The 21836-nt window shown below is 38.9% G+C and overlaps 1 protein-coding gene across 13 annotated transcripts in view; it reads right to left on the reverse strand.

The window, feature by feature from the left end:
* Positions 1-21836, reverse strand: part of LOC127688325 (zinc finger protein 431-like) — a 54908-nt gene that overhangs the window by 24396 nt on the left and 8676 nt on the right. For 3 of the 13 annotated variants that reach the window (XM_052186847.1, XM_052186837.1, XM_052186843.1), the window contains exon 1: positions 2263-2394. The exons of 5 other annotated variants lie outside the window; for them this stretch is intronic. Coding sequence is in view for 3 of the 8 variants with exons in the window: in XM_052186837.1 (XP_052042797.1) it covers positions 2263-2265 (3 nt within the window). In the remaining 5 variants the exon portion in view is untranslated. 5 more of the 13 variants (XM_052186836.1, XM_052186835.1, XM_052186844.1 and 2 more) reach the window with 5 other exon arrangements.

Consider the following 21836-nt stretch of genomic DNA (forward strand, 5'->3'; position numbering starts at 1 on the left):
GCTGGCCTCGAACTCAGAAATCCACCTGCCTCTGCCTCCCAGAGTGCTGGGATTACAGGCGTGCACCACCACTGCCTGGCTAACAATTAACTTTTAAAAAGAGATAAATATAACTCAAAAAACACATAGGTCCTTCCTAATGGTGTCCCCTGCAGCAGACTCCCTTAAACGTTGCTTTGATGTAGCTATTGCCTATCCTGTTTCACTCCACAGTCTACACAGTAAACTGTTTCTTCTGTTCTGATCAGAAGGCAGAGGCCAGATTCCACAGGTAAATCTTTTTCTTGTTACTGAAGTGAACAGTTTATTGCATGACTAAATTGAATAATTTTAAAACATTGTTGTGGTATAGCCTTTTAAAGAATTTAGGAGTTTTCATCAAGTGGAAAGCAAGGTCATTGCCCTGGAGCACAACAGACTGGAATCAAGGCAACCTGAATCAATATAGCTTGTCTCAGAAACATTTTTCTAAAAGGCTGAAGAGTCAGCTGTTCTAGAATTAATATGCCTTCCCAAGGAAAAATCACTCTACACACAAGAGTAAGGAAAATCTAATGACAGCATGCACGCAGCACTGGTTAATGCTCAGAGACAGCTGAGAAGAGGTTGTTTATTCCACATTTGCTGTCACCCTTAAGTCTCTTTTAGGTTCAGGCCCTAAGTTATATTTTGAACAATTTAAATATGGATTAAAGACTATAAGTCTAGCCACTTAGACAGATGGGAGATTTACACAGCAAGATTATTCCCAGAATTATTTTTTAAGTATACCTGTGCTCTGAAGTAGCAGGTCATTCTTCAGTTACAGGGTTCTAACTGGAAGGACAAGATGATGAAAAAGAGAAAAAAACTAGAAAAGTAGAAAGCATAAAAGCTGGGGCAGGGAAATCTTGTCCGAGCAATGTAGTATGACAAGTCAGCTTGTGAAGAATAGCATCTCGTATACTACATACAGGACAAAAATGGAAAGAAATGGGAGACTTCTATGGAGTCAGCACAAACTATCATGTAATGGGACAGTCTCAGCAGGAATCATAAAACAGTGCTGCGCCAGAAGTACACATGGTATCTCAAAAACATTAAAAACTGTTTCTCCTGTTCTTGTCTGAAGGCAGAAGCCCAGCCTACACTTGCCTTAGGACTGATAACCATAGCCCCATTTGGTGGAAAGACCTGGGATCTGAGGATCTGAAACAACCCCTCCCCAAAGGCCCTGGTCCTAAACCCTTATCTCTCTCCTAAGCATATTTCTAGATTTAGAGAAGGAACTCTGGTTTATTCTCAATACACTGGGGCCTTAGGGAGAGCTCCCAGGACCTAGGCCTTCCTGGGTTTGAGAAAGAGTTATGTTCCTTCCCCATACATGAGATGCCTCATGGGAAGACTTGCTTAACCAGGCCAGCCCTCAGCATGGCAATGCTTTTCCTTTTCAAACCATTGTCACCAGGTATAGACTTGCCCTTGTGGCAAAACTATGCTTTTATCAAGAAGCAAACTGGGCCTGTATGGCACACCAGGCCTTAATGTTGGTTGTGATCCTGGAATGCCCCCTCTGAAAAGCTTTTTAGAGGCCTGCTCTTTGATATGAGGGTGGGCCTAGTGGCTGATGGTAAATCAGTTGTTTCCTTTGTTATAGTTTGGAGCTAAATATCTGGACAATCCTGGTGAATAAACCATACTACTTATCTGTGGGGTGTTTTAGAGGCAGTGCTCCCTCAGCTAAATTCTAATTGGTATCATTTACTATTTCCTAAAGCTTGGTAAATCTTTTAATCATCAATTCTAGTTTTCTACATCACAGCTCCTTTTACAACCTCCACAAAATTAACTCCAAATGGATCTTACATCTAAAGGTTAAATGGTAAGGGCAGAACTTGTGTATGACGCTAGAGAAACCGGGGCTTTCCAAGTTTGGCATCCTGACAATGATGTTTCTACACACAAGTTCCTGTTCTAAATGCTTTACGTAGATCCAACCCCCACAGTGAAGTTATTCAGAGGATACTACCGGGTCCAGGGAGTGTCTAGGACCACAAAAGATCTCACAGGTTGCTGCATCGGGAGGCTGCTTACCACCCACTTCAGCTCCAGGGCTCAGCTGCCCGTCCCTCCCCTGCACTCTCGGTGTAGCACTTCTGCCATTCCTCCAATAGCCTGCCTGCTGTTTTCCGACCCAGCCTCCGGGAGGGCTCAACACTTCAGCTCCCGAGGCTCAGCTGCCTGCTTCTCCCCTTTGTGGGCAGTGAGTGACCCTGCGCTCACCATGTCGCAACTTCGGAGCTCGCCTGAGCGCGCCTCACAGAACCCAGCAGCAGGGCTCAGAGCACATCACACCGAACCAACCACTAAAACTTGCTCAGCTACAGGGAACCTGCAACATGGCACCCGGAAGAACCTCTGGTTGCCTCACTGACAGATCCTCCTGGAGGCCCTTGATTGGCCAGTGCGTCTGGAGTGACTTGAACACCTCCCTTAATGTTTGAGTGTCTTAAAGGTACACAGCATACTGTTTTCTGTTCCAGGTTTCCCGTTCAGGGCCAAAACTTTCCCAGATATTCACTTGTGCCTATCTTCCAATAGCCTACCCGACTGTCTTCCCACCCAGTCCCTGGGAGGATCCACCACTTCAGCTACTCCCCCCCCCCCCCCTTGGCTCAGTTGCCTCCTCCTTAAGGAAGCTGGGCTCTCTGGCAATTTAGGAGCCTGCCTGGCACTTTCCCTTCTTCCTCCTGGAATCCAATAGATAGCTTGCATAGCTCCTTACTGAACTTGCAGTGGAGTTATCGATCTGTCCTACAAGTAAAAGGGTGCCCAAAATAGTGACAATTAAAAAAAAGATTTTACGAAACAAGAGTTTTGCGGATATAGATAAACTGCAGATAGTTCTTGTCTGGTAGTATGAGGCAATGCAGAAAGAAAAGCAGGAAACAGATCAAGCTGTTGAGCTCTATTGATAGCCACATATTTCCCTGAGTGAGAAGGTTCAAAACCAAAACATAATAAAAACAAAATCCAGCTGTGTCAGTAAAGGTTCTTTAGATGAACAGACCTGATAAAATGAATCTCTATGTATGTAGAAAATGGATTTATTAGAATGTCTCACAGGCTCTGGGTCACCTAGTCCACCAATGGCTGTCTGCCAATGGTAACTTAAAGAATCCAGTAGTGGTCCAATCCATGTTGCTGGATGTCTCAGCACCTACCAGAATTCTAAAGACATAGGCTCTACTGCTAGAAAGAAAGAAAAAAAAAGAAAAGGAAAAGGGGAAAAAAAGTGTGGGGAGCTTTGGGGGCCACTTGGCAGGAATCTGGCACTGGCCAAGGACAAGGAAATGGGCTTCAGGTAGAAATCTGACATTAGGCCATGACAAGGATGTACGCTCAGGTAGAAATCTAATTTCAGGCTAGAACAGGGAAGTAAATTCAGGCAGGAATCCAATTTTAGGGTGGAACAAAAGAAGTAGGCTTCAGGCAAACATCTGATTAGTGGCTTGGACTCAGTAGGCTCAGATATTTTGGTCATCCTGACAAGCCCTTAGAAACAGCAATCCCTGGAGCGATCATTGGACTTTGCTTATTGCCTTGCTTGTTCCTTGACTATTTGTGTTTATTGCACTGCTTGCTCTTATTACTCGCATGTAATTAAAGTAGTATAAAAGCAGATTGGAAAAAAAATTAAATCTGCATTCAGTCTCAGAACTGATTGAGGTCATGCTGCAGTACTGTCTAATTGTCCCTTTTCAATTCTCACTCCTATGTTGGAGAACCTGTTGACTGACTGAGCTGGCTTGGTTAAAAAGAAAAAGAAAGAGAAAGAGAAGAAAAACAAAAACAAAAACAAAAATAACTTTCTAGCTATAGGTAGGGCAAGCAGACAGAGAAAGAGCTACCATATATATGTATGTGTGTGTATATATATATATATATATATATATATATATATATATATATATATATATGACATTGAAGATGGTAGCCTATATATATATATAGCTGCCACCAGAAGCTGGCTGTGGTCTAGATTAAAGCTGGATCTTAGCACCTGAAAAGGATTAAGGATTTTACCACTTCAAAAGTGATAATTAAGGAAAATTTCCCATGGTACCCAGCTTTTTGGTTTTAGTTTATTCCAGATGTAGTCCACAAACAACAGCTATCAGAATAGCCAAGCAGAAGAGCTGAGAAAGATTTTTCTCCTGTGGCAAACAAGGAGAGCATGGGAGTCATTTTCACAGCAATAATTTTCTTCAGTAAAGGAAGCACTGGAATTTTACTGAGGGAGTTTGGATTTGTTCACATGTAGGTTTTCCTATTCCTATAACTGTCAAGTCAAATCCTCTGCTGAACATGGTCAAAATGTCAAAGCAGAGATATTTAAGGGCATTCTTAGCTCAAAGTCAGCAAAATATAAAGTAAACTATAAAAATTATGTACAGAAATGGCTCTGGAATGCTTACCACATTATAAGGTGTTAGCTGAAAATCAAGCAAATGACACTGTGAAAGTCGATTTATCAGGAGCCAGTGCTATCGTTAATCTTCATGAATGATGTAACAGATAGAGGTATCAATGCCATAATTCTCATACATACAGAGAACACAAATTCAGAAAACATCAAGGAAAAGTCACCTCTCTGCACTGTGCACTGTTCTTACAGGAACAGTTTGCTGAGGTGTTCAAAATCTCACAATAAGGCTGTTTTAGCCTCTATGCAAGCTGGCTCAGAAGAAGGCCACAACTACTTTCATGCAAGACCAGAAGGAGTTCATTTTAATTAGCCTTGACTGTTCTCTGTTTCAGGACTGACTTCACTGTATAAAATTCTAGTTTTTAAGCTTTATTTTAATGTGTGTGTGTGTGTGCATGTGTCTTTGTACAGTACTGACAGAGGCCAGAGTAAGGCAGGAGATGACTGGCACTGGAATTTCAACAAATGGTTAGCTACTATGTGGTTTCTGGGGATGGAACCTGTGTTCTATGTAACAACACCCATTGCTCTTAACTGCTAAGCAATCTCTAGTCATTTTTTAAAAAAATTATTCTCATATATTTTAATTTAAGTATATTGTATCACTTTCCATTCCTACCCTCTCTCCTTCACGTCCCAAATTCTTCAAAACCAATTTCTTCCTTGTTAAGTATGTGTGAATAAGCATGCTCAGATAGATGAATAAAATTTGCTGTGTTGTTTTTAACAAAATTTTAATTCTCATTTTACCAACGAAGACTTGGAGCCAGATGCTGGGGTGAAAGCCTGCTAGCTCAGAGTTGAAGAGAAAGCACACAGCATTTCTCTGTCCTTGATCCTAAGTGTGTCCCAAAAGGAAAAGAGTTCTCTTTCTCTATTTTGTCTCTAACAAACTTTCAAACTGAATGTTTCTCCTTTTGACTTCCTGTGCATCTCTCTGTCTTCCTGACTTCCTCTTACTCTCTAGGGTTTTTTTTTTCTTTGTTCACTTTCTGTCAACTGGTTGCTTTCTCTGCCTTATAACCTATAGTTGACTTTATTTACTCTTGTTTACAATAAGCAGACAGTTCTTGGATCAAAGGTGTGTGGTAGGGTTGAAACACATCACAACTAGAAAACAGGGTTTTCCAGTAAATAACACAATCTCAGTATGCACAGTATGATTGAATATCCTGTAACAGCTAATTCCATTTCTGTTGGCTGTGTGTATATTGTTTGAGAACTGACCACATTGCATTCGATAGCCAAAGATGGAGCTTGTGGTGGTTTGAATATAGTTGGCCCAGGGAGTTGCATGATTAGGAAGTGTGACCTTATTGGACATAGTGTATCACAGTAGAGGTGGGCTTTGAGGCTTCTATGCTCAGGCTCTGCCCAATGTGAAATGGGATACTCTTCCTGGCTGACTGCAGAAGGCAGTCTCCTTCTGGATGCCTTCAAATCAAGATGTAGAACTCTCAGTTCCTTCTCCAGCACCATGTATGCCTGGATGCTGCCATGCTTCCTGCCATGATGATAATGATTGAACCTCTGAAACTGTTAGCCAGTCCCAATTAAATGTTGTCCTTTATAAAGTTGCCTTGGTCATGGTATCCTTTCACAGCAATTGAAACCCTAACTAAGACAGAGCTCATCTTTGCCCAAGGCTAATTTTCCCACATACAAGAGTTCCATTCTTTAATGAGCAACAGGGTATTGAAGGCACAAATTGTCCTTGCTCCCACAGATCACTAGGGAAACAAGGAATATCAAACACACAGGGGCTTGTCAATGAAGAAGATAAAATACCTGCATTCAATCCAAAAGGCTGGGAGTAGATTTTGTTAATGATCTGGTGACATCTTTGCTATCTGTGGAGCCAGACCTCACCTAATTCTCCAGAATAATTATTCCAGATTCTTGCCTAGACCCCTCCCCCAAATCAGGTTACAGTTGCATAATCAAAGTACATATATAACCTAAGACATCCTGCAGAAAATAGATAACCTAATCATCCTATTTATCAGGTGATTTTGCCCCCATGATTGGTAGATTAGGCCAAAAATGCAGGTTTTTTTTTTTTTTGACAACGTTAACTTGCTGACTAGTATTTACCTCAATAGAATAACCCATCTCAAATGGACCTTTAATAAAAGGTGAATATTATGGTGTCAAGTATTAGGAAGGAACCACCAAAATGTCATGATGTAAACATTTATTTTATGTCTAAGCAAGTCTTGCAGTCTCTTCTCAAGCAAGAGAGAGATGTAGCCCTGATTAAAATTGGGGGAGCATTTTTATATTCAAGCTCAAGGCTGAGGTACATAGCAAGTAGTATTTTGTTGTTTGTAATTTAGTTAGCCACCAGCCAGTTCTCAGAACATACCATGGACAGTGGAAACAGTTTATGATGTGTAAATCTGAAGATTATAGAGGAAGAACAAGTCAAGGAAACAAGTGACCTTTAATTTGGGACATGATTAGAGAAAACACCATAGGAAACAATATAGAAATAAAAGAAATTTTAACATTAGATTTAATTATGAAAAGTAAGAATGGAGTCAGCTAGTCCTTAACAAATATAATTTTGATTTTTCTTAGTTTGAGTCAGAGTCACCCCAGCTGACTTTGATTCACTAAGAATACTATAATGTATAATACATACTAAATCTGTAATAAATAGCAGTATATATTTAATCCTATGCCTTGGTCCATCATTCCTAGCATGACCATCTTCTATGGAATGGAGATCTGAAAAGTTTTTTATATCATTCTTGTTGAAAGTAAAGAAAAATGTTCTTAATGGGTGCCTTCTTTAGAAATGTCCAGGATTGTCAATTTCAAGATTATTCCTCACTCCAGAGACTTTGGACTGATCCTAACTCTTCTAGAGCTAAAGTTAAAAAAAATTTCTCCCTGGTTTTTATAGTTGGAGGGAGAGATTTTCTATGTTCATATCTTCAACAGAACACTTCTGTGTAGTTACCTTTATATTGCTGTAATGAAACACACAATGGTCAAAGCAAGTTATAATTGAAGACAACAAATTGGACTGATGGTTTCAAAGGCTTAAAGTCAATGATGGCAGTATAAATGCATGGCAGCAGGAATAGCTGAGAGCTCATATTTTGGACCTCAGACCAAGAGGTATTGAACACAAGCATAGTCGGAATCTTTTAAAGACTCAAATTGTATCCATGGGACACACCTATTTCAAAAAGGCCATACGTGTGCTCCTTCCTGAACTGTTCCACAAACTAGAAAATAAGTATTCAAACTTATATCTCTATAGGAGCCATTCATATTTGACCACCACATTTTCTGCAACTCTTAGATAGTGAAAACTACTTTTTAATCTGACCACACTCTACCATATTCTTAAATGAGACTGTTCTATTTCTATTATACAATGTCACAGAATGAGCAATCCTATTCTACAATGAATCAGAGCATATCAAAGAATGAACAGACCAAAGCAAGACCAGTAGGGAAACCATCAAATCTTATAGCTCCCTGTTAAGCTTGATTTTGTGATGAAATTGTCTGGACCCCAAAGGACTTCGATATTCCCACTCTTCCTGCTCTGTCACATGAAGCACTCACAGCTTCTTTTAGGCCAACTCTTTTACCTGTCTGCAGCTTTCCTCAAAGCTGGATCTTAGAAATCTCTTGTGTATGTTATTCTATTTTCTTTTATTGAAAGTGGGTTGGAAGAGCAGCTTGGACAGCATCCTTCTGGCTTCCATCTGCACCCAGGAGCTGGGCTGTTCCACAGCCCTCTGTGCACATCAAGAACTGGTCTCCAGGGAGTGCTTTGAGTCCCGGGTTTGGTGATGAGATCGCCATTTTCTCTCCAGTGACTGTGCAAGGAGGGTACTGACAGGATCTCACAGGGCACGGAAGTGGCAGACCAGCTGGGACCGGGTCCTTTTGGTGGCAATCTGAGCCCAGGAACTGTGCTGTTCCACAGGCCTCAGTGCCTGGGGAGAGCTGGTCTCCCAGGGGTGCTGTGATAGGCTTGCAGGTCCACAGGTAGGACAATCTCCAGGAGGACCAACTTACACCACAGATAACCAGATGGCAAAAGGCAAACATAAGATATTACAAACAGAAACCAAGGGGACATGGCCTCATGCAAACCCAGTTTTCCCACAACAGCAAGTCCTGGATACTCCAACACATGGGAAAAGAAAGATTTGGATTTAAAAAACACATCTCATGATGCTGATAGAGGACTTCAAGAGGGACATAAATAACTCGCTTAAAGAAATACAGGAGAACACAGATAAACAGGTAGAACACCTTAAAGAGGAAAAACAAAAAATATCTTAAAGAATTACAAGAAAACACAATCAAACAGGTGAAGGAACTGAACAAAACCATCTAAGATCTAAAAATGGAAATAGAAACAATAAAGAAATCACAAAGGGAGACAACCCTGGAGATAGAAAACCTAGGAAAGAGCTCAGGAGTTATAGATGCAAGCATCACCAACAGAATACAAGACATAGAAGAGAGAATATCAGGTGCAGAAGATACTATAGAAAACATTGACAGAACAGTCAAAGAAAAGGCAAAATGCAAAAATCTAATCCAAAACATCTAGGGCACAATGAGAAGACCAAACCTAAAGATTATAGGTATAGAAGAAAGCAAATATTTCCAGCTTAAAGGGCCAGTAAATATCTTTAACAAAACTATAGAAGAAAACTTCCCTAACATAATGAAAGAGATGCCCATGAACATACAAGAATCCTACAGAATTCCAAATAGATTGGACCAGAAAAGAAATTCTTCCTTTCACATTATAATCAAAATACCAAATGCACTAAACAAAAGAAAGAATATTAAAAGCAGTAAGGAAAAAGATCAAGTAACATATAAAGGCAGACCTATCAGAATTACACCAAACTTTTCTCCAGAGACTATGAAAGTCAGAAGATCCTGGGAAGATATCATACAGACCCTAAGAAAACACAAATGCCAATTCAGGCTACTATACCCAGCAAAACTCTCAATTACCATAGATGGAGAAACCAAGGTATTACATGACAAAAACAAATTTACACAATATCCTTCCACAAATCCAGGCATACAAAGGATAATAAATGGAAAACACCAACAAGAAAAGGGAACTACGCATGAGAAAAAGCAAGAAAATAATGTTCTTTCAACAAACCAAAGATAGACACATAAACATAATTTCACCTCTAATAACAAAAATAACAGGAAGCTAAAATCACTTTTCCTTAATTTCTCTTAATTCCAATGTACTCAATTCCCCCCAAAAAAAGACAGACTAATAGACTGGATACTAACACAACCCAACATTTTGCTGCATACAGAAAACTTACCTCAGGGACAAAGACAGACAGACACTACCTCAGAGTAAAAGGCTGGAAAACAATTTTCCAAGCAAATGGTCCCAAGAAACAAGATGGAGTAGCCATTCTAATATTGAATAAATTTGACTTTCAACCTAAAGTTATCAAAAAAGATAAGGAAAGGCACTTCATCCTCATTGAAGGAAAAATCTACCAAGGTGAACTCTCAATTCTGAACATCTATGCTCCAAATACAAGGGCACCCACATTCATAAAAGAAACTTTACTAAAGCTCAAAGCACACATTGCACCTCACACAATAATAGTGGGAGACTTCAACACTCCACTCTCATCAATGGGCAGATCATGAAAGAAACAGAAACTAAACAGAGACACAGTGAAACTAACAGAAGTTATGAACCAAATGGATTTAACAGATATCTATAGAACATTTTATCCTAAAACAAACAAACAAACAAACTAAAACCTTAACACCTCACAATACCTTCTCAAAAACTGACTATATAATCAGCCACAAAACAGGCCTCAACAGATATAAGAAGATGCATCTTGTCAGATCCCATACATCTTATCAGATTACCACAGACTGATGCTCGCCTTCAATAATAACAAAAATAATAGAATGCACACATACACATGGAAACTGAGCAACACTTTACTCAATGATAACTTGGTCAAGGAAGAAATAAAGAAAGAAATTAAAGACTTTTTAGAATTTAATAAAAAAGAAGGCACAACATACACAAATGGGACACAATGAAAGCAGTGTTAAGAGGAAAACCCATAGCTCTGAGTGTCTCCAAAAAGAAATTGGAAAGAGCAGCTTGACAGCATATTTGAAGGCTCTAGAACAAAAAGAAGCAGATACAACCAAGAGGAGTAGATGACAGGAAATAATCAAACTCAGGACCGGAATCAACCAAGTAGAAACAAAAAGAACTATACAAACAATCAACCAAACCAGGAGCTGGTTCTTGGAAAATACCAACAAGATAGATAAACTCTTAGCCAAGCTAACCAGAGGGCACAGAGACAGTATTCAAATAAAAAAAAAATCAGAAATAAAAAGGGAGACATAACAACAGATACTGAGGAAATCCAAAAAAATCATCAGATCCTACTACAAAAGCCTACAATCAACAAAACTGGAAAATCTAGATCAAATGGACACTTTTCTAGACAGATACCAGGTACCAAAGTTAAATCAGGATCAGATAAATGATCTAAACAGTCCCATAACCCCTAAAGAAATAGAAGCAGTCATTAATAGTCTCCCCCAAATAGCCCAGGACCAGATGGGTTTAATGAAGAGTTCTATCAGACCTTCAAAGAAAACTTAATACCAATGCTCTTCAAACTATTCCACAAAAGAGAAACAGAAAGAATACTATCCAATTTGTTCTATGAAGCAACAATTATTCTGATACCTAAACCACACAAAGACCCAACAAAGAAAGAGAACTTCAGACTAATTTCCCTTATGATGCAAAAACACTCAATAAAATTCTTGCCAACCAAATCCAAGAACACATCAAAACAATCATCCACCACAATCAAGTAGGCTTCATCCTAGGGATGCAGGGATGGTTCAATATACAGAAATCCATCAATGTAATCCATTACATAAACTCAAAGACAAAAGATGCCGAGAAAGCATTTGACAAAATTCAGCATTCCTTCATGTTAAAAATATTGGAAAGATCAGGAATTCAAGGCCTATACTTAAATATAGTAAAAGCAAAATACAGCAAACCCGTAGCTAACATCAAATTAAATGGAGGGAAACTTGAAGAAATCCCACTGAATTCAGGGACTAGATAAGGCTGTCCACTCTCTCACTAACTGTTTAATACAGTACTTGAAGTCTTAGCCAGAGCAAGTCAAAGGATACAGGACAGAGGAAGTCAAAAGGATACAGATTGGAAAAGAAGAAGTCAAAGTATCACTATTTGTAAATGATCTGATAGTATACTTAAGTGACCTCAAAAATTCCACCAGAGAACTCCTACAGCTGATATACAACTTCAACAAAGTGGCTGGATATAAAATTAACTCAAACAAATGAATACCCTTTCTCAAAGGATAAAGAGGTTGAGAAAGAAATTAGGGAAACAACACCCTTCACAATAGTCACAAATAATATAAAATACCTTGGTATGACTCTAACCAAGTGAAAGATCTGTATGAAAAGAACATCAAGTCTCTGAAGAAAGAAATCCAAGATCTCAGAAGATGGGAAGATCTCCCATGCTCTTGGACTGGCAGGGTTAATATAGTAGAAATGGCCATCTTGCTGAAAGCAATCTACAGATTCAATGTAATACCCATCAAAAATTCCAATTCAATTATTCATAGAGTTAGAAAGAGCAATTTCCAAATTCATCTGGAATAACAAAAAAAAAAAAAACAAAAAACAAAAAAAAAATAAGACCCAGAATAGCGAAAACTATTCTCAACAATAAAAGAACTTCTGGGAGAATCTCCATCCCTGACCTCAAGCTATACTGCAGAGCAATCATGATAAAAACTGCATGGTATTGGTGCAATGACAGGCAGGTAGATTAATGGAATAGAACTGAAGACCCAGAAATGAACCCACACACCTATGGTCACTTGATCTTTGACAAAGGAGCTAAAACCATCCATTGGAAAAAAGACAGCATTTTCAAGGAATTGTGCTGGTTCAACTGGCAGTCAGCATGTAGAATAATGCAAATTGATCCATTCTTATCTCACTATACAAAACTCTGGTTCACATGGATCAAGGACCACCACATAAAACTAGATACACTGAATCGAATAGAAGAGAAAGTGGGGAAGAGCCTGAAACACATGAGCACAGGGAAAATTTTCCTGAACAGAACACCAATAGCTCATGCTCTAAGACCAAGAATTGACAAATGGGACCTCATGAAATTGAAAAGCTTCTGTAAGGCAAAGAATATTGTCAATAGGGCAAAACAGCAACCAACAAATTGTGAAAAGATCTTTATCAATCCTACATCCAACAGAGGGCCAATATCCAATATATACAAAGAACTCAAGAAATTAGACTCCAGAAAAACAAATGACCCTATTAAAAATGGGGTATAGAGCTAAACAAAGAATTCTCAACTGAGGAATACCAGGTGGCTGAGAAGCAGTTAAAGAAATGTTCAACATCCTTAATCATCAGGGATATGCAAATCAAAATAACCCTGAGATTCCACCTCACACCAGTCAGTATGGCTAAGATAAAAAACTCAGGTGACAGCAGATGTTATCGAAGATGTGGGGAAAAGGAACACTCCTCTATTGCTGGTATAACCACTCTTGAAATCAGTCTGGTGGTTCCTCAGAAAATTGTGTATAGTACTACCTGAGGACCCAGCTACTTCACTCCTGGGCATATACCTTATTATACAACAGGTAATAAGGACACATGTTCTACTATGTTCATATCAGCCTTATTTATAATATCCAGAAGCTGGAAAGAACCCAGATGTACCTCAACAGAAGAATGGATACAGAAATTGTGGTACATTTACACAATGGAGTACTACTCAACTATTAAAAACAATGATTTCTTGAAATTCTTAGGTAAATGAATGGAACTAGAAAATATCCTGAGTGAGGTAACCTAATCACAAAAGAACATATATGGTATGCACTCACTGATAAGTGGATATTAGCCCAAAAGCTTGGGATAGCCAAGATAAAATCTACAAACCACATGAAGTTCAAGAAGAAGGAAGACCAAAGTGTAGATACTTTGGTCCTTCTTAGAAGGGGGATCAAAATACTCATGGGAGGAGATACAGAGACAAAATATGGAGCAGAGACTGAAGGAAAGGCCATTTACATACTGCCCCACCTGGGATCCATCTCATATACAGTTACCAAACACAAGTGCTAGCTGACTGGAATCTGATATAGCTGTCTCCTAAGAGGCTCTGCCATTGCCTAGCAAATATAGAAGTTGATGCTCACACCCAACCAATGGACTGAGCATAGGGTCCCCAGTGGAGGAGCTAGAGAAAGGACCTAAGGAGCTGAAGGGGTTTACAGCTCCATAGAAGGAACAACAATATGAACCAACCAGTACCCCCAGAGCTCCCAAGGACTAAACCATCAACTAAAAAGCACACATGGAGGGATGCATGGCTCCAGCTGCATATGTAGCAGAGGATGGCCCTCAACTTCTATTATTTAATCAGTTTGTAACTGTATCTTGAAGGACCTGATCAAAGCCTTGAATTTTTAAATGTATTGTATAGTATAATGTTTATCTAAGAGTAATAATATTAATTTTAAATTTTGTAGCAATATGTAAAGGTTTATATTAAGTAAGACGTTAAATATGTATCAATATATAAATTGTGTACCAATGTAAGAAGTTGTAATTTTAATGTTGTATCAATTATAAAGATTTGTATCAATGCAATATTATGGCTTTACAATGTTTTGTTATGAATAAATTTAGTAATCTAAAAAAAAGAAAGAAAGAAAGTGGGTTGGTAGGGGTCGAGAGATCATCCAGTTGTTAAGAGCTCTGTTAGTAACAGTTTCATTCCTAGCACTCATTCCTACAGCTCATAACAATCTGTAACTACAGTTCCATAGGATCATAAATCTAAATAGTTGAGTGTAAGCTTATACCTAGCATTGACTTGGGTGACAACATATATGAGAGGTTTTCTGTGAGTCCTGGCATATAGATTAAAAAATGTATAGTGACATGCATTTTGTTGTACAAAATGTTACTGATATAAAAATGCTCTTCTGTCCTACAAGGGAACATGAGAATGTTGTTTGAGTTGCTGTCCTCTGACAGTAACTGATAACATGTGATGTAAGGAATGAAAGGAATACTCTAGCTGATAGCTTCAGGGAAATGCTTCATTATAGCAGGAAAGAGAAGATATGGGGACAGTGTTGGGAATTTAGCTTGATAATTGGGCTGATGTCAAGATTCAGAGATCAAATAGAAACTTACAACAGATTTAAACCTTGAGTCCTTGACAACAAACCATTCTTCAAAGGACGCTCCATTTCTTAAAGGTTGCACAACTGCATAGCATCATTGCCAGCTTGGGATCAAGTGTTCAAATCCATGAACTCTGGATATTATTTCACATTCAAACCAAAAAGAGCCAAATACCAATGATCATGTGCTGAGGGCCATGCAGAAGGAACAATAAATGGCTTCAGAACTCATGGAATGTGGCTCAGAGGTAAGGCAGCTATGATAGGTGAGCCTCAGAGAGGCATAGCCCTGAGGATCACATGTCCTGAGGACTTCATGCTGTTGTGGAGTTTTGCTCTGCTTGTTGCCCTCACGTCCCTTTTAATCTAAAAACTGTATGAAAACTCCCAGGGGGCTTGCAGCTCCTCAGTGGGCAGTATCTCTGGTGCTCACAAGAATAGTGCTTGACCTCTTTCAGACATTACTACTGGAGCAGATTATTGATTCAATCACCACCCTAGGAAAGAACTTAAGAGTTGTAGATTTCCAGCAATGGCCATCATCCTTAGAAAGCATTTGGAAAAATAAAACTGTTAATGAAGCCAGGTTGGGATGGTTTTGCTCTTGGCTTTGATGTAGAAAATCTTAGAGAACAGTTTGAAGTTCAGAACAGAATACTCCTAATAGTTAAGCAAGTGACTTTTTAAGGTCAGGAAACAAGAACAATGGCAGTACTGATGTCACTCTCATCAAGGCTGGACTGGTGGTGATTGATTTCTTTTACTCATTTTTGCCCTCAGCTTCCTGATATGATTTAATAAAAATTGCTTATGAATAGATGTGTATTCTGAGGACTTAAAGTAGAATGACTGATTTTATATAAAAGTTTAGATTTGTGATTCTTTCAAGATTCTTATAAGATTATTTTTAAAGATAAATAATTAATCCTTTCTTTGTAACTGCAAATTGCTGCCTGCCAGTAAGAGAAACTGGCTGAGAAAGCAACCTTGCTGATTTACACTTTGTTAATCTATTAACATGTTGCTTAGTTATGAATGTATGTGGATTCTTGGGAACAAATTGTTTTCATTACCTCTATTATGTAAAGCTATTTCTTATAAAGCTTTTAGGGAACATAGTGTTCTTTCATAGTCATTCACTGGAAAATGGAATCACATTGTAATTTTATACTATTTGAAAGATTTTGCTAGCATATATAAGCTTCAGGAGAAAAAAAGGTGTTGGAACTTTGTTTCATCCATCAAGTCTGTCTGTCTGTATATGTGTATGTTATGTGGGTGTGTGTTGGAGCTTGCTTCATCCACCAACTATGTGCATACATGTGTGAAATGCTTGGAACCTGCTTGTTGTAACTTTGTTCCTTCCACTCCCTACTTTTGTATGTATATGTGCATATGTGTATATATACATATGTGCTTATGCATATATGATGTGTATATATGTGTGTACATGTGGATTTTTGTATGTATATATATATGTGTGTATATGTGTGTGTGTGTATATATGTGTGTGTGTGTGTGTGTGTGTGTGTGAATTTTCTTTCTTTTTCATTCTCCATGGCCCCTAAGAGTAAAAAGAGTGCAGAGGTTTTGCTGGCCACTGGAGTGCTAACTCCAGGGAATTAAGCTTTGTTCCCTCAGAGAAAATTCTGCTGAGTAATTTCTCTACTGGCTCTGGACTGATCCCTGTCAGCCCATCTTGGTACTGACCCCCTTCAGCTGCTCTTAGTACTGATCCCAATCACCAATGCCACACCATGCTGCCTGCCTTGATTTACCCCCTGGGTGCCAAAGCAGGTCAATGACATTCTTGGCAGCTTTGACAATCAAGACCCAGTGAAACAGATTAGATTAATACAAATTCCATGTTCTTGTATAAAAGCAGACTCAGGTGTTTTTTACCTGCAATAAGAGAATAAAGAAATTTCTGAATAAAAGCATTTAAAATTTAGTAGGGAAAGCATGGTATAAGTGTGTTACACAAAAGTGGGGAAATGCCTGTTACAGACTTCAGGTTGGACCTCAGGACAATGTGAGTCTCTCATGGGGTAAACAGTAAGGTTGGATGACAATGGGGAGTATGAACCTCCTGTCTGCTAGCATTTTGTTTAAGTTCCACCCCACAGTTACCTAGCAACAGCCAGGTATGCTCTGCCCCACAGTTGCCTGGCAACAGCCAAGTAAGCCTGACTCACTATAAAGGGCTCTACTTGACCCCTCTTCTCTGTCTTGCTCTTGCCTTCTTACTCCCACTCTGTCCACTCTCCCCTTCCCCTTTCCCCTCTCTCCCTCCTCTCTCCACATGCGCATGGCCCTCTCTCTCTCTTTCTCTCTTTGCCTCTACTACCCTCTTAACTCCCCTCCCCATGCCCTGAATAAGCTCTATTCTATACTGCACCCTGTTCCCTCAGGAAGAATGGATGCCTCAGCATGGGCCTGAGGAGGCACCCCCTTCCCCATATGTGACTATACCTCCACCAAAACATATCCCCCTCTCTTTATCTTTTTAAAGACACAACATTTCCAGTTATGTAGAATTCAAGAACAGATTACTTCAAATTGTCACCGCAGAGTTAGTGCCTTCTTGTTTTTTTCTCTTTGCTTACCCAGTTATAAATAGATCCTAACCCTAACTCTATTCCTAATCCTACCCTAAGCAGTCAAAGAGTGGTTGCCTCCAGGCTATGAGGGCTAGGTGTAAGATAATCAAGTGACCAAAGGCTGGGAAATGAGCTATGAATGCCACAGGCAGAAAGTGACTTTAACATCAAGGATGAATCACTCAAGCAGTTATCAGATTTCTGGAAGAGGGGCCCCTGAGTCGTTGATAAGTCAGGTGAGATCTTATATCCCATTAACTCAACAGGGAAACAAGGTAGTCACAGGTGGATGAGGCTTGAAGTGTGTGGTATATTTAAAAGGTAACAGTGTTCATTTTTAAAAAGACATTTACAAGAATATTTTCACAGTTATTGTTGTTAGGTTTCCTAAGATCCTTTAACTTTCATGGAAGAGTAAGAGGCAAGTCTAGAAACCATGGAAGACTCACAGGATGAAGAGACCATGGAATCTTAGGTGTAGTGAATAGTCAAGCTAACTTATGGGATTCCCACAACCCTATGAATGGCACTCTAATCAAAACTGTTGCATGCCAATTATTGCCAGAATATCTCAATGTGACAGCTAACCAAATTATAAGAGACTTTTTATTATTTATGAAATCTTGGATTTACCTTAGGCTTGTTCCCAACTAGCTCTTAAAACTTAAGTTAACCCCTATTGGGGTTAGTCTTGTGGGCTGTGTCTTCAGAAGGTGAGTTGTGTGCCCCTATCAGACTGTAACTTGATACTGGGGCGCTATAAAGGGCCCCAGTATCAATGTGTTGTAAATAACATTCCCCTGTAATCTATGATTGATTAATAAAAGGCTAGAGCATTGACTGTGTAGGAAAGAGAGAAAGGAAGAACTTGAAATTGAGTAGAGGTTCTCAGGTAGGGACCATGAGGAAGAAGAGAAAGCAGAAAGAAGAAGGAGGTCCCCATGAAGCAAGGATGGACCATGACCATGTGGCAAAAGAAGTTCCCATGAGGACACACATGGAACAGAATAAGCCAGGTGAGACTCAAACTGCAAGCAGCATGGTGTCTATGGTTTGAATATAAGTTAGAATAGCACAGAACCGGCCTAGTTTAGGTTTGTAGCTTGTTAATAAATTCTGATATCTCTGTGTTGTTTACTCTGAAATGAAACAGGATAGAATGGGACCCGAAAGTCTACACACAGTCAGTACATTATCTAGCATACCAGATGTGGGGCATAGAATTCAATAACCTGAGCAAGTCCTTGGTAGAGTCTCCCAAAAATGAAAATGTGGCTCCTAAGGCCCTGCTGAGCTACCAAACACTTGAATGAGGTCCTTGAGCCCACAATTTCACTCGGGCCAACAGATACAGGTGCAGTAGATCTCCCAATTAAGGTAGAGTACTTGGGAGCAAGTAGAGGACTAGACCGAACTAGCCTGGGTAGAGTCACACTCCTGCAGTTGCTGAGAAAACAACAGTGGCGTAGCCCAAAGCTCCTCACCGTGCCTACAGTGGCAGAACTAGTCCTGCAAGGACTGTGCTGGGCCTTGTGCACCAGCCACAGAGCTTGGATCTGAAATTAGCCACAGGATGACTCAGCTCATTTGTTCAAGAGCTCCACAGCAGCTTTTCTAGATCCTTTCCCTAGACACCGACACTGAGGCATAGGGGCATGCCAGACAGAAGGTGGACTTAAACCAAAGTTCATCTGGAACCTGGCACCAATCCTTTCCTCCCCCAAAGACTGATACAAGGTCATGAGCATTGGCTCAGCATGAAATGTCAAGGTGTCATAAGGGCCCAGGACATCAGTAGCTCAAAGTTGTTTTTCCAGTTGAGTGGCCTTTCTACTCCTCCCTGTGAGCCAAAGGACCAGGAGTGGACTAACTACTGCAAGTGTCCTGAGCTGAGCAGCAGAGGGAGACAGAGAACACAAAAGGGAAACTAACACTACAGACCTGACTAAGTAAAGGGAATTAGATGTCTTAACATTAAGGAAAAAAGGATCTGGACACAAAATTTCACAGGAAAATATAAATGATTTGAAAGAAATACATTTAAAGAAATATGGTATATAAAGGTGAGAGGCACAATATAACACATATTTTGGAGTTTATCTAATGCCATTTTAAATGGGAGAGAGAGAGAGAGAGACAAAGACAGACAGAGAGAGAGAGAGAGAGAGAGAGAGAGAGAGAGAGAGAGAGAGAGAAAGAGATGGCCTAACTGAAACTGACACAGTATTGGTTATTATTATTGTTGAATTAGTAATCCTCATTCTTTCCTTAAATAAGCATACTGGTTTTCTGTGTCTTCTCAAAGAAGATCTTAGGAAAGCAACAAGATTTAGAGAAAACTTTACAAAAATTTATAAATCAGACTGAAGAAACTTATAAGATAATAAAGATATTGAGACAAACATTAGAGGAAATATTAGAGAAATTTGTAAACAAAATTGAGGATTTTAAGATAATAAAGATACTAGAAAAGGGAAATAATAAAAATTGGAAACATCTTAGAAGAAAAGTTACAAAAAATTATAAATAAAATTAAAGTAGATCATAAAAAACAGAAGAAGAAAGACTAGAACCTACACCAGCACTTTGTAACAAGACTTCAAAAGGGTAGGCTATATTAGTTTAAAAAAAACTAAAATACTTTTCTAATCTTTAACAAAGAAATTAGGTGGAAATAAAGGAAAATCCCAGAGTAATCAAGAATTTGAGTGACAATCTATAGAGGCAAAAATTTAAAAAGATTTAAGGAAGAAGTAACAAGCTATGGCTTATATTCACCATATGTCAAAGACATACTTAATAACTGGGTCACACATTATTGTATAATTCCAAAAGATTGGAGAAACTCGATGACAGACATTCTAGAGCCTGACCCTCAATTACAATAGCAAGCATGATGGAAAGAGGAATCTTCAATTGTGGAACAACAAAATATGACTAGAGGCATTGACATTGAAAAGGATCCATTACTAGGTGAAGGTTTGTACTCTGAATTAAGAGTACAGATTACTTTTGAGGATACTGTTCTAAAACAAAGTTACACAATAGCCTTAAATGCTTGGGACAAGCTTGAAAACAATAATGAGCTAAATCATTTACAAAGATAACTCAGTGTTTAAAAGAATCTTTCACTAACTTTTTACAAAGATTAACTATAGCTCTGAATAGAACAATATCAGATCCATCTGCTAGAGAAATTTTAATTGAATCTCTAGCTTTTGAAAATGCTAATGCTAAATGTAAAAAGGCTTTTAGATCTTTAAGGACAAGATCTGTTCCTTTTTATGAATGGATTAAAACTACTGTAGATAAAAAGAACCAAATGCTCCAGGGTATGGTTTTACTCATCTACTTTCTGCCATGACAACAGGTGCCTTAAAACCAACCCCCCCAACCCTCCCTGAAAAAACAAAAACAAAAACAAAATCCCAAATGCTCACCATACAATTGTGACAATTGGATAAACAATTACAGTAGATGCCCATTGCTATGGCTGTGAAAGATGAAGTAATTCCCTAAAGGACTGTAACCAGTTTCTAATGATAAATTCTTCTATAATAGTAATAATTCAGAGAGAAATTATTTACACAATTTGTAATATGTGGAAGAAATGGCCATATAGTTCATGAACATAGGTCATCCAAAGATATCCAAGGCAATTCCTTAATATTGGAAAACTCAAGCCCTGACTAAAAACAACATGAGCCATTTGTTTCCTGTTCACCAAAGAAAAGTATTTCTGAAAAACAACTAGAAAATTCAAGGCCTTATAGGACAAACAGTGCTGCTCAAAATGTAAATAAGCCATTTAACAGAGATAGAGCAGCTCCTAGGGATAAAACAAAAGATTTTAAGGAAAAGAAAGTCAGATATTTTGGCAAACTACTATAAATGATAAGAGAAAAAAGCTAAAATTACAATTAGATGGAATTGAGATTGAAGGATTAATGGATACTGGAGAAGATGCAACTTTTTTTTTTTTTATTTTTGGATTTGTTTTTTTTTTGAGACAGGGTTTCTCTGTATAGCCCTGGCTGTCCTGGAACTCACTCTGTAGACCAGGCTGGCTTCAAACTCAGAAATCCGCCTGCCTCTGCCTCTCAGAGTGCTTGGATTACAGGCATGCGCCACTACCGCCCAGCTAAGATGTAACTTTAATATCACAAGATTCCTGGAATCCAGCATGGTCACATAGCTCCTAAGGACTGGTATATTGTTCATGGTAAAACAAAATCTAAAATGGATTAAATGCATAGGAGAAGATATGGCAGATATAGCCATGAACTTATGGGAAAGAGATCTATTGCAATGATGGGAAACACAGATTAGCACTCCTCCAACTTTAGAGACAGGCTGTAAAGAAGAGATTTCCCGAATAAAAAAACTAAAAGGCATTATCAAAGACAGTTACAGACTGTTCAAGCTGTTCATAAACAAAATAGAACAGAGGTTAGACTCTCCAACTTTGTATGGGGAGCC

Source organism: Apodemus sylvaticus, chromosome 7, assembly GCF_947179515.1.
Source record: "Apodemus sylvaticus chromosome 7, mApoSyl1.1, whole genome shotgun sequence".
NCBI lineage: Eukaryota > Metazoa > Chordata > Mammalia > Rodentia > Muridae > Apodemus > Apodemus sylvaticus.